Here is a 14,939-nt window from a genome sequence, read left to right on the forward strand (position 1 = left end):
CATATACTAAACATATCTTAATGTGTTTTCTATGCATTTTATATTACTATCAAGTTCAATATGGAGGTCTCTTAAATTACATTTTACATATCATTTACATTTATTTCTAATATATTTTAAATCATTCATATAATATAGAACTATAGAAAATTTTCTACAAAAAGTATTTTTTTTTTTTTACTGTAACAATGCATATAAAAATACTAGGAAATTATCGTAAATATATTAATTTTTTATTGAATATACATTGTTCAATACATTGAATATACATTGTTCATTATATACATTGTTCATTTAATGAACAATGTATATTTTTATTGACTTGAGCAAGTACAGTACAAATACATCTTTTGTCTGAAATCTATTCATTGAAAAATGAGATGCATGTTTGCAGATGTTTGCCCATGTTTTACATATATGATAAATTTTCAAAATTATAAATGTTTCTTATTAAATGTTAATCATTGTCTATAAATTTTTAGAGTTTCTTCATTTAATGAACAATATATATTTTTAATATAAATACTAATATTACAGCATTTCTACTTTCAATTGAGACCTTCTCCACTATCACTCTTGACTATATTATTCATTTATGCACTCTATTTTTTCCAAGATTTGCAAATTTGTCAATTTATACTACTGTCTTTCTTAACACTGTTAGAATAGATCTGATTTGTAACATAAGTATCGTAATTTATTCTTTTTAATTTCTAGCTTTATAGTTTATAATATTGCTATTTTATGATTTCTCTTTAATTTTCTTCAAATCTTATTGATATATAATTATTTTTATTACTATATCCAACAAATTGCCATTTTCATTATTGTCATCTGATATCATCATACTTCTGATAATTTAATTTCTATTTTAAATCATTCTCTCTTTCATATTTATTATAATTATGCAAAAACAACAACTTGTTTTAATTTTATTATTGATTCAAATTATCAACTACAGAATTGTTTCTAAATAAATATTTTAAAATGCCATATTTAAATCTATTGAAATTAATTTTTTTATGAATTCTAAAGTAAGAATTATTAGAATCATAAAAACAATTTTATATTATTTTGGCATTTATTATATATTACTATATTTTTAAAAAGTATATGATTGAGTAACATTTACATGATTACTTGCTTTAATAAATTTCCAATTCTTAAATTTATGTATGAAAAATTTCTTTACATTCAGATAGTTGTAATTGGAGAAATAATCTAACAGAAAATTGTTATATTTCAATATTCATTATAATTTGCTTATTATTTTTCAATAATCGTTCTATGTTTGATCAAGAAGCACACTTTTATTCAGTTTTTTCAAGTTTTTTAACAAAAAAAATACATAATTTCTGGATGAAAATTCACCAAGTTCAGCATTAATAAAGTTCCTTTAGCATTAACACAAGCACTACTATCAGTTTCACTTGGGAGAAGGAGCAGGAGGAATCAATAATGTTCCTGGATCTGTGCATATGAAAGTCAGTTGAGGGACCACAATTTGCTGTTCATCACAAATCTAATGTGTTACCATATATTATCCCAGCAGATGCTTTCCAACCATTGTGGTATATCAATGCCGCCATTGCTGCACTCGTTAGAAGGGCATTACTACTTCCATCGATGTAGCTAGCAACAAAAATTGAATTAGACATCATCAGAGTGGCGGTGTCTCATGCTGGATTCATGCATGGCAAATATGAACATGTGCTCCATAGAGTAAAAGAGTCCCTATTCCCATGTACCATGCTGTACAGAAAGGAAAAAGCATCTGTGATCCAGTCATCATTGCCGTATCTTGGACCACCCTCTATACACATCAGCTGCATATTTCAATGGCATAACTTCATTCTACCCATAATCCCCCTACCAAATCTATGCAGGTGTATCTGTAATGATCAGGACAAGCTAACCACTTTAGAAAAATCTGGGGTTTACGCAATACAACTAGAAAATCCAGCAACAGGAGTTATTACAAGATACATAGGAGCAACAACAAGATTGCTCGCCTCCCACCTTACAGAGCATTAGGACAATGTAGCCAAAGGAAGATGTTCTACAGAGCTTGCGAAAAAATTTCTTGAGCAAGGCTACAACCTGCTGTGGTCCAGAATGGCAATACTTAAATGCTGCAACAATCGAAGGCTTGTGTTCCTCTGAGAAGCACTTCTCACAGCTACTACAGAAGCATGCAATGTTCCCACCCTTGATCTACCCGGGGTTGGATTGCCTTGTATCGGCGTCTAAAAAACAAAATGCGCCTAACATCATATTGCCAACATGGTGTCAATTCCATACATGTGCCGCTCACACCATAAAAATTTAAGGATTCGAAGATGTCAAGAACTATTTGCACGTTCTTAATGAAATTTCCGGACACCTGGTTTGAATTTAAAAATTCTGTTCTTTTGAAACATTCTGCACATTCGGTTCGTTAAAATTTGTTCATTTTACCTGAGGATGATGGTTATACACTCGTTGAAAGTGCTTGTGTTAATGCTAAAGGAACTTTATTAATGCTGAACTCAGTGAATTTTCATCCAGAAATTATGCAAAGCTTGGTTGAGTTTTTTAAATTTACTTTTTACTTAAAAAAATACATATTTCATTTTAAAATTTATCTGAAAATAATTCCTTCTAGTACTAATATTTTCAGTAAATAAATTTTAGGTTAATAATATAAAGTATAATTATTTTTTGTAGGAAGTTTCATTTTTTTATATTCATTATCCAATTATTTTATGTTCAGATATATAATTTTGCTACTAAAAGATATAAAATTATATCCCTTTAACTTATATTAAAATGCATAGAATCACATATACTGTTTAGCATATCCATGAAAAAATTCTTCTCCTGCATATATATACATGTATATATAAATAATTGGAATTAAATAAAAATATTATAAAAATTAATTTTTATGAAAGTGCTTAGTGTTTTTTTTCTTTTTAGATATTAGTTTTAATTGTGCAATTATCAAAACAATCAGAATGAGATATACAGGCCTTTCTCTTCTGTCTTCAACCACTGGACACACTCAGAGAAAGAGTGGCCACCAAGCCAACTCCTCCCTGTCAATAACAGCACTGTACAATAAAGACAGCAGAAAGGGGGACTGTAAGGGAGGGAGGGAAGAGGAAAAAAGGAAGGGAAAGAAGCAGCCTATGATATTTCAATGCCAAAACCACAGAGCCTACAGCTATTTTATTTCTTTTTTAACTTTACATTTAATTAAAATATAAATATATATTTTCAAATTAAAGCATTATTTTATTTTCAAAACAAACTATATATTTTGTGCAATATAAGAAATGTCTAAAAATGAAGAATCTTAAAATATATCTTTTGGATAAAATGGTATTGAAAATAAATGTGCAATTGAAATATTTTTCTTATTTAATGAAATAAAATTATATATTCATATATAAGTTGATTTCATTAAATAATAACAACAATATATAATATCAAAAAATAATAAAATATTTCAATTTTAAAATTTTAAACTTTTATGAAAATAAAAGTACTCAACTAAACATTTTTAGACTTTTCATAAAAATTACAATAAAATTTAATTTAAAATTAGTGTTAAAATATTTATATACATATAAAAAAGTTTTAATTCTATTTCATTTATATAGATTAATTTATATTATTTGTAACTGATTATATCTTTACTATTCATGAATAAACAATGATATAAAACTAATTGTCATACTTTCTACATTTACTTATGTCTATGTATACTTATTCTAAATTTCACATATATTTCTAGGTCTTAAGTAATATTTTAAATAAATTAATTCAGATACATTTTAAACTTTATGTTATTAATATATTGATGAAATAAAAAATTTAATCTCTATTATTTAAAACATAAAATTATTATGATTATTATACTTTCTATGGTAAGAAAATACGCAATATAAAAAATAACATTATTAACATTAATACAGAAATATTTAAAAAACCTACCTTTATAAAATTTTGAATAGATATTTTTTGTAATATATTTATTAAGAACATTATACATTTTTATAGAAAAAATGAATTATCATTTATATGCTTTATTTGTATGTTTTATATGTTTTTTTTAATGAAATCATTCACAAAACATTGCAGACAAAACTGCACTATACTATGTGTAACAGTGTAGTTTATATAAAATAATAATTTTCCTTAACAAAAAATCCAAATATTTCAATAATTATACAATTTAAAAGAAAAGAAAAATTGCAATGAACAGAATCTAATTCCTTTAAAATTAGTATATTTACATTAAACCCAAAGAATTTGTTTGTCTGAATCTACTCTGCAGAAAACATCACATAAAATATTTTATAGTATATAGCCTACAACAGTCATTACTAAAGTAATATTTATTACAAATAATATATTTTTATTTTACTTTAACAATAATTATTTGAAAATATTTCCACTTTCAATCAAAATCAGCTAGTCATAATGATAGAATATGAAGCATTTACTGGTAGGCTACACATTATATATATAGGGTAATGATAAAAGTCTCTCTCTTCAACTGATTATTATAGAAATTAGTACAATTATTTCAGATCTTATGACATTACACACTAAATCAAGACTAAATTATCTGTTTTCTTCTCCATGTTAAAAAGAAAGGAGATATCTCAACCCCTAATGGAAACAGATCAACATATTCAATTGCAAAGTTGTAAAGGATAGAAAAAGAAATAATTTTAGTCTTTATTACATTCCAATATATCAAATAGAATTTTGGAACAAATTTTTTAAAACATGGTGTGCATTTTGAGAAATATCAGAAATAAATGAAAAACATTATAAATTACTGATGGTTACACATTTATTTTAATATTTGAAATGACTGCAAACTTCTCTTCAATTAGTCAAAATTCAATATTAATTTCCATTTATTTATTCTATTCCAGTGTCCTGTTTAACTTTTGTTTGGTATTTTGAAAACAAAAAGAAAGCTAAAATTATTTATTTTTGTCATCCTTTACAACTTTGCAATTGAATATGTTGATCTGTTTCCATTAGGAATTAAGATAGCTCCTACTCCTTCAACATAGAGCAAAGGAAGCAGATAATTGTACCATCATTTAGTACAGTTCTAACTTAATGTACTGTACATACATTAACATAATATCCATATTGATTATACTACTAACTTCTACAATAAACAGCTGATCTAACTTTAGTTGTTATCATCCACAGAATTATTGACATTAGTCATCAAGGCTTTTTATCTCCAAAAATATTGAACATAAAATTAAAGAAGGAGAAAAAAACACATTACCAATTCAGAATAATAAAAACTGTAGCCCTCTAAAATTCCAAATTTACTCTTATTCTTTAGAGAAATAACTTTTTTTTTAATTGATTATAATTTTTATCATTAATTTTATCTTCGGTACTCCCAGAGGATAAGTAAGCTGAGTCATTCTTAATATTTAAAATTTTATTTTACTAAACTAGTTTAATTGCATTACATAATTAATTATGTTAAATCAATTATTAAGAATTGGTCTAATGCAAAGTACTTAGAATTTTTAATTCAGTTTGTCCAATTGTTTCAGACAACTATTCAGTCAATCAATGAAACTATGCAAGTTTTTCAAATAAAACACATTTGCAATTTAAACAGGTAAAATTTTATTATTTCCATATATTTTGCACTAACTGGATAGATAGATAGATAACCAAAAATTCACACCTTTAAAAAAATCCATTCTTTTTTTAAAGGTGTGATTTTTTGGTAATTTTATTATTTCAATTTAATAACAATACTTATTGATATTTTTTAACATAAAAAAAAAACAAAATGATGATAAACTAAGCAATGTTTACTGTAAAATCAAAATGTTATAAGTAAATTTTGTAATTATAAAGTTATTGTTGTCTAAACTAAGGAACGAAAGTAATTTATTACTGTAAGAAAAGTTTCTGACAATTTGATCAAAAATATTTTTCTAAAACAAAAATGTATGATGATCAAATGCACTCAAATGTTTTGAAGCTTAATTATCTTCAGGAATTTAATAGCTGAACAAAGATATGAGAAACTTCAAAGTTAAATGAACGAAAAATTTTTTCATTTCAACTTTGAATTGCCCTTTTCTTTGTTATCCAGTTCAATTTCTGAAAATATACAAGAGCATCTAATTTTTTGCTCCAAAAAATATTCTACATTTTGAGAAGCTTTTGTGTCAAAGACAAAGATTTCTGCTTAAAAAAATTATCATCTAAAATAACTATAAAACCTTCAAAAGCACCAGCACAATAATATATTTAAAACAAATAATTTGAGACAAACATTTTCGATCCAATTAGGATCTGCTTCAGGTCATTAATGTTTGAAAGAATTAGAATGCAGGATATTCAAATTTAAATATTTTAAAATCATCCACAGTAAAGCCTTATAACACATATACAGCAAAAATCACATCTAGATGTTAACATTAACGTTGAAACTAAAATAAAAATTAACACAAAAATTAACAAATACATTTTTAAATCATATGCGAATTAATTGATTTCCTATTTTTTAATGTTGTTGGGATTGTCAAAAAAGGATTTCCAGGCATGCGAGATATTCACCTCCTCCTTAAAATTGATTCATTCCCCCTTTAGTTCGGCTTTAAAAATTTCCAGAGCCTCTAAAGCAGTGTTTCTCAACCTCTAATGAATCATCGCCCCCTTCACTTCAAAATTCCGATGCCCAGGGCCAAGGCTAATGCTAAATTCGTACTGCATTGAATAGATTAGTGACTAGTATAATGTTATTTGTTTAATTATTGTACGATATAACAAATAAAATATCTAATTATTCTTAATATAATGTTTTACTATATCACCCAGAAAATTGTTTTTTGCCCCCCAAAATATAAATTGTTACTAATCGCCCCCTCAACATGGAAAAAACACCCACATGGGGGCAATATCGCCCCCATTGAGAAACACTGTTCTAAAGTTTTGATTTGATCCTTGAAAAGAGAGTGTCTAATGAGACTGGCTTGCTGTAGTTTAGCTTCTATGTCCATTTCAGAAGCGTATATTGCTAGGGCAGTGGTCTGTTTTTTATGTTGTATATCATATCTATGTTCTGCCAGCCATTTTTTAAGGGATCTCTTTGTTGAACCAATGTACTACATAAAATCCCTATGAAATCTGTCATCCCTGACAGGTATACTATATACCCCCCCGGTGTGTTGTAGGTATTAATGGCATCTTTGCCATTTCTTAATAACTTATTATTAAGAATGTATTATAACTTAATAATTATCATCTTCAAATAAAAAGCAGTTTTTGTATAATAATAAGAGACTATTCCATAATATAAAATGTGCTTTTAAATTCTTTCAACATGCTTTATAATTGTACAATAACATTATATAGAGATAACAGATTTTTTAAATAGAACTTTGTTATTAAAATGAGAATTTATTTTATAAATACATTGATGATAAAACATCAAGTAAGATATAAGCCAAATGTAAATGCCAACAATCTACTGAAATATCATATTACAGTCAAATATTTTTAGTAAAAATTTTTAAGAAATAAATTAATTAATGATTATAATAAATATGCATATCTACATTGCTAATGTCTTCAATTTAATCAAATTATAAAATTGTAACTATTTGTTCCTGAAGTATAAATATCTTTAAAAGATCTTAGTTTATATGTAGTTATAATTAAGTCCAACATATAGTAAACAAATGATAACAATTGGATTTTTATCAGGCTATAATATGGCCTGATTAAAATCTGGTCTATTAATTATAAAGATATTATTTAGACTATTTTGGAAGAAAAGATTAATCCAGAACAGGAGTTGAACTTACAACTCCTGCTTACTATACAGATGTATTGCCAATTACACTACCTGGACCCCAGCCAATATTTCTTCCAGACCAATTAATTTAGAAGATATAACCCATATTGATAACTCATTGCTTTAAATCTTGTATTAAATTTAATACAAGATAGTGGCTTAACTGCCTATTTTTAGTCCACATTATGTAATATCTTTATAATTAACTAGCCATATTATAGACCAATTAAAATGTTTATTGTTTGGTCTTAATTACATCATAAGAGTATATAAAGCAATTGTACAAATTTGAATCAGGGTTTGAATCAATGAAAATTATGGATTTGAATAACACTTTGAATTATATTATTTTCTAAATCTTACTAAATTTGATTATTAAATTATTATTGTTGTTATTATTATTAGAATTACCATAATAGCTGAAGGCAAAATACAGACAGATTAGCATTAAAAGTATTCAGATAGCAAGGCATAATAAAAGAAATTTATTCATATTTTCCAATCTAGTAAATGTAGGTACTCTATATATAATATAAAGTTTCAATTTACACTTTCCTTTGGGGCACAGAATGCAATTTTAAATATAAGGAAACTATTTTACCACTTAGATAACAAATACTTTCAAATTAAAAAATCATTATAATGAATGTTCATGCACATGAATTCTAAGCAACAGAGCCATTACATTTGCACATTACCATTATGCAACAGAACCATTATGCAATGTTGTCACCTAGCTAACAAATACAATAATCATCATAAAAAATTTAGCACTTTTTGTCAGATTTAAATTTAAGTGGTTATCATTTAACTAGTAACTGCATGATCAGTTGAATAGTACAGACATTTTGTTTATTTTTTCTAAGTATGATACAGACACAGACAGGCCCTTTAAAGTATGGACTGTCCATACTAAATACAGACATATGGTAACCCTATTATTAGTATTAATTAATCAGTAAACAAAGGAAAATTCTAAGAATGGAACAACATATTTATACATCTTTGTATGAAATAATTATTCTATTATGTCTAGTTATAGCATTAAATTATTCTGATTATTAATAAATTTATTAGCTCAAATTTTTAATCAAAATATTATCATCATGTGAAGGTTCTGTCTTCTTTAGAAAAATAAATTAAAGAATCAAAATATTATTTGATCATATTCTGATATTTGGGAAAAGTTTGACACATTTAATATTCCATAATTTCTATTAATAATTTAAAAGATTAATTTACATATGTTATTTTAACAAAGGATTATATTACCACTAGCAGATCCAAGGGATGGTGATAGAACATCATCCCTCAAGATTTTTTTCTGCTAACAGAGTTTTATTAATACTTTAAAATAATATGTTCATAAAAAAAATTTATTCACAACATTGGGTCAAGTAAATGAAACACTCCAAAAATCTTAACAGAAAACCAGTGAAGAACTTTAAGTATGTTAAAGACAAACATCTATGAACATCTCAAAGCCCATTGTATTTAATAATGAACAAAATGATTGTCATAATGAATTAAGCTACTTTTAAAGTAATGTTATTATTAATAATTAGCTTCTAAGTAATTTAGTACTAGAGGTGTTAGGTACTATCTCTTATTAACAATTATAATTAATTTAATATTTACTAAATTAGAATATTTTGGAAGAAAAGAATTGGTTACAACAATTCTTTACAACAATTCATTACAACAATTGTTTGGTTTATTATTTATTAAAGACAAACATTTTCAATCTATATCTAAGATCTGCTTTAGGATTATTTTTACTCTTTATTCTATTATATTGGAATATTCAAAACAACAATGACAAATTATAAATTTAAGATTACATTCAGAAATTCAAATTGTCTGAGGAAATTACATTTCAGAAAATTATGTGCAAAATTATATGCAAAATTATGGTTTTGGATGAGTTTTGGAATTAAAAAGGATGTATAGGAAAAAGGACTCAAACATTGTTTTGTATAGTCTTAAATTTTCAATAATGAAAATAAACAAACATTCTCATTTATAGTTATAGATTAGTTACTCATTTTTATCACAGAAAACTTTTTTACTGATGATGACAAAATTAAAATACAAATATTTATTATATTTATTAACAAAAAATTTGTTCTATGATTGTTTGGTCAGATATTGAGGTACCACTGTATTTGATCAACACAATTTTGATATATGCATTGAGGGATTAATTAACAGAATTAATCAAATACTTTGTGTGTGTTTATTTCTGAATGTAGTCTTAAATTCATAATTAGTCATTGTAACACAGAATGGAGAACAAAAATGGACCTAAAACAAATTTCAGGTGTAGATTGAAAATGTTTGTCTTTAACACAATTAATTACAGTTCTTCACTGGTCTTGTATTAATGTTTTTGGAGAATCTAATTCATAATAAGTTCATACTTATTATGTTTTATCATTGATTTTCAATTTTGTTGATTTTTAAATTATAAGTTTGTGTAGGCATACTTTAAAAAATTGTTAAAGCAATAGAACTTTTAAAGATCAATATTAATACATGAATTAAAATTTCCTTTCTTGACATTTTCTCTTAGATCTGCCACCGTATACTATATAACTTATATTAACTAAAATGATATTTAATTAAAAATATGTAACTCTCAGTCTAACTTAGAGATTTCTTTTGTTTAAATATTTTTGAGAATTCTAGTTCCATTTTCAGAAATGATTACATAGAAACAATTACAACAAAAAAATTAATATCAAAATTTTAAAGGTGTTTTTCAAAATATGATAACTTAAAATATAACATAGCTAGAATATTTTTTCAGCTTCTATCATAATTGTATTCAATTTCAAATTATATTTTTGAATATTGTATTTTTTAAGCACTGTAATTTGAATTCATTTTCTTCAGATTCCTCTTACTTAATGTTTAAATTAAAATTTAAAATTTATCTAAATATGCCTTCTTTTTATATCCTTATAAAATTTTTTGTTAATTAATTTAGCCAAATAATATTTCAGATACTCAATTATTATTATTTAATCCAACATATTATATTTGCAATCCTCTGCCTTTGAAAGAAGTTGTCAGCCTAAACTAGAAAATCTTTGGCTTTTTGAGATAACACACCTTTAATGCATTACTTGACAAACATGGATTTACAACCAATATTAAAAACCCCAAGTTTGTTCGTTTGGCAGTTCTTTTAGAAATTGTCCACTCTCCAAATTAACATTATGTTTTAGTTCAATGCTGCCATATACATGCAAGAATTTCAAAGAAAGCTTTAAATTTCTGATTAAATTATGAAAAATTAATTTTTTTCTAAAAAATTGCCATGCCACATTAAAATTTTGTCTGAAAATGTAATAGATACACAAAATTTCTCTCTCTTCAGTAATAGAAAGCTAATTTTAAAGTTCGTATAAATCTGTCACATCCTAAAATCACATTCCCTAGAATATAGGCTACAAGAAATTAATTTTAAAAATTTTGTTTTTATAGATAATTAGCTTCTTATATAATAATTATTTATATTTGGTACAATTCATTACTACTTGGTATTCTACTTTTTTACTACTAGTAATCTGTGTAGTAGGAAAAGCCAATATTATAAACTTATTATTGTGATAAAGAGAATGAAGACTGAATGTAATAAAAGCTTAAAAGCATCACAAGTATTGTCTACAATTTTTCAACAAATTGTTTTTATTTCTTAGCCTCTGCATTCTAAAAGTCAGCCTTTCTTAGCTATCAAGTCAGTTTCAATCTATAATCTAAAGTTGGCAATGTATGATATTGATTTAGTATTTTTTAAAAAACACAGGTAATTTTTTAAATCTCATTTATTTTTACATTCCTTTTTTCCCTAACTAAATCTTCAACACAAGCCATAACCATTAATCAAGTTTATCTCTCTCTCTTCTACTTATCAATATTCTTTCCTGTTCTACTTTGCTGATGTTATTAATTCTATTTTATTTACAAACCATTCTTACTAAACTTCTAAATTATTTGAGTTAAATCCTATTGTACATGTAAATAGGCTATGAATATAAATTTATTTTTATTTATTTATTTATTTAAATTATTGTCAAATTTATTTTAAAAGGCTTCAAAATTTTTGATTTTAAAAAGTGTTTACTTAACATGTTGAATTTAAATGTTTTCCTGTATTTTTTTTTTCCAGTTTTCTTGTAATAGTTAAAGCTTAGTAGTATTTTATGAAATAACTGATAATGCAAAAATTAATTCCAAGAATTAGTTTTAAATATTGATTTCTATTTTAAAAAATTCACAGATACATACTTATTGTTCTCAAAATTCATCTTCACAATAAATTTTAAATTAGAAAAAAATTTAGCAATAATATAGAAAAAGAAGGAATATTCAAGCTAGACAAACCTGAAGAAAATTAATTGAAATTGTAATAGACAAAGATTAGAAGTATTCTGAAAAAAGAACTAAATGACAATATGTGCTGTAAGCAGGATTTTACAACCTGGGCAAAGTATTTCTTGTACCTCCCAACATAACTAAGATCTGTACTGTCATTGTAGTATCTACTCCATTTTTATAAACAATATTAAGTAATCTTAAACACTAAAAAATCTCAGAGAATCAGTGGTTTATTTATTCAGATTAAATATTTTCTCAAGATTATAATGTTTCATCATTAAATCCTTAAATCATACAACAATGTATTCAAGCAGAAAATTACAAAAATAATAATATAAATCATAAAATAATAATACATCAAAAAATCTACATAAAACATAAATAAAAAATACTACATTATAAACATATAGTAATAATAAACCTGATTCCTTGAACTGTTTGGCATTTTAAGATTATTTAATACTACATATTTTTATTTACAATGACTTTCTGAATTATTATTTCATTTATAAAATTCTTTCCTACTATCATGTCATAGAATTTATAAAACATTAAATCCATTTATGTTTCTGAAAATTTTGTCTTTTCTTTATTTACATAATGTTCCTATATCTGGAATAACTAGTGTCATATTATGAAGTTGCTAATTACAACTTCATATTAATTGTGTTGTTTAATAATTTTTTTGTAAGATATTTTTCAAATTATTGTTATTTTTATGTTATTATTGTTTTAATATAGTCATTTCAGATGAGAACTAGAATTTTTGAAAATGTTTAAAAGAATAAAGATATTAAAAATTTATCTACAAAATAGATTTAAATTTTTATTTTTATGATGAATAATAATAGATCAGACTATATGAAAACATTAAACAGATTGAAATTTAAAACTGAATGAATGATTATGTATACTATAAGTGGGTAACTGAAAATCTAGAATAACAATTTCTCCGTTTTTTTCTTCACATGTGCTTCAAAAAAAAAAAAAAATTGAACATGAAGATTTCTTCTTAATGTAGAGGATGTGGTTGCTGTATCATCAAATGCAGTGTGTAGCGTCTTTGACCAATTGCTGTTCGTTCGTCTACCAATTATCTTTTTGGATTACAAAGACGCTACACACTGCATATGAAGATTTCTGTTATACATGAATTGTTTGATTCAGAAAATTTTTTATAAAAATCATTTTATTTCTCACACAAGGCAATAGATGAGGCCCAACATATCCAGGACAGATCATTGCCCAAAGAATTCCTGAGATTGTTTACTTGAATTCAATCCTGAGTTCCCCAGTGTGATCAGATGATGCCTTAACTGTTTTGGCCATCAAAAATTAAAACCTGAATCCAATATTTACCATGACTAATTGATTAATTATGAGGATGTTATCAAACTTTCCCCTAAATTTTATATTTACAATATAAAAACTTTGTTATTTGAAAGGAAATACAACATATTATTTTTTCAGATACAAAGTGATAATAACTGTCAATCTATTGTTATTCCAATATTATAAAATTATGATTAAAAGACATTCTCTTTTAAAGCTTCTTAAAAATTACTTAATTGTTAGTTATAACTAACAATTAAGTACTTTTTATACAAAGTTTAAAAAGCTTCATTTTTTTTAATAGTACACTGTCATAATTTAAGCATAGAAATTTACTAAAATTAATTTAAGTTAGATTCACATAATAAGCTAAACTAAAACTATAAAATTAAGGCTTAGTTTTACTTTAGATTTTTCTGAGAACTATACTTTAGGAATATAAATACTTTACAGTCTTCATTGACTAATTATTACCATTTAGAATAAATTTCTATCATGATGATAAAATGAATGGTTTATTAAATATTTTGGGTGTGTAACTCTAAAAATCATATATAACAAATACTGAAAAAAGTTACTATTTATTTGTGATTTATTCAAAATTTAAGCTTTTTGCATAGTAAGAACTTACACATTTCAAATAACCAAAAACAGATCTGAACAAGTCAAAGACCATTCATATTAACAAGATAAAATTTAAAAAGATTTTATGGCTACGTAATAATTGAAAATAATGCATTAATATAAATTTCTCTATTTTAAAAATGAAGTTTTCAAAAAGATGTATAATATCTAACTAAATTTATGTTTATTAATTAACTAGAGAGTAATCATACAAGAATAACTGAAATTTGTCATTATAAAATTACTAAAATAAATTATATAAAAAGAAAATAAAACATTAATAATAAAATAACATCAAAACTTTTAAAGCTTCTTAAAGTTTTGTAGAACATTTCTCTGATAAATAAAATAAAAATCCAAGATTAATACTATTATATTAGGAAAGAGTTATATTAGTCCATTTAGAATGAAAAAAAATTCATTAATAATTTTGGTAACTATTGCTATATTAAAAATTTTACAATAAAATAAAAAAAAAATAAGTTTTATAACACTAAAAATATTTAAATATTTTAAAGGTTTTTTTCCTCTATTTTCTCAAAATGAATCTAAAAATATATATGTTACCGCTAAAGCTCGAAATCCGTTAATGTGCGCATTACCTAGCTAATCTGCAAATTAACTAGGGTGATCCGTTAAAGCTGCGAAAATTATTCCATTTCTCAAATTACCTAGGTAATGTTCAGATTATCTAGGTAATCTGCAAATTACCTACTAGGCACTCGGTAAAGTGAAAATAAGATTTTTGCTGGAACAA

The 14,939-nt window shown here is 24.8% G+C and overlaps 1 protein-coding gene across 5 annotated transcripts in view; it reads right to left on the reverse strand.

Annotated features, from left to right (window-relative positions):
- LOC111628235 (sodium- and chloride-dependent GABA transporter 1-like) overlaps positions 1 to 14,939 on the reverse strand; it is a 110,009-nt gene that overhangs the window by 32,239 nt on the left and 62,831 nt on the right. The window contains exon 13 of one of the 5 annotated variants that reach the window (XM_023371982.1): positions 3,012 to 3,077. The exons of 1 other annotated variant lie outside the window; for it this stretch is intronic. In XM_023371982.1, the coding sequence (XP_023227750.1) occupies positions 3,027 to 3,077 (51 nt within the window). In that variant the 3' untranslated portion in view covers positions 3,012 to 3,026. Of the gene's footprint in view, positions 1 to 2,885; positions 3,122 to 14,939 lie in introns of those variants that run through there. 3 more of the 5 variants (XM_023371980.1, XM_023371981.1, XM_023371979.1) reach the window with 3 other exon arrangements.

This window comes from Centruroides sculpturatus, unplaced genomic scaffold, assembly GCF_000671375.1.
Source record: "Centruroides sculpturatus isolate CEXI.00-Female unplaced genomic scaffold, Cexi_2.0 scaffold532, whole genome shotgun sequence".
NCBI lineage: Eukaryota > Metazoa > Arthropoda > Arachnida > Scorpiones > Buthidae > Centruroides > Centruroides sculpturatus.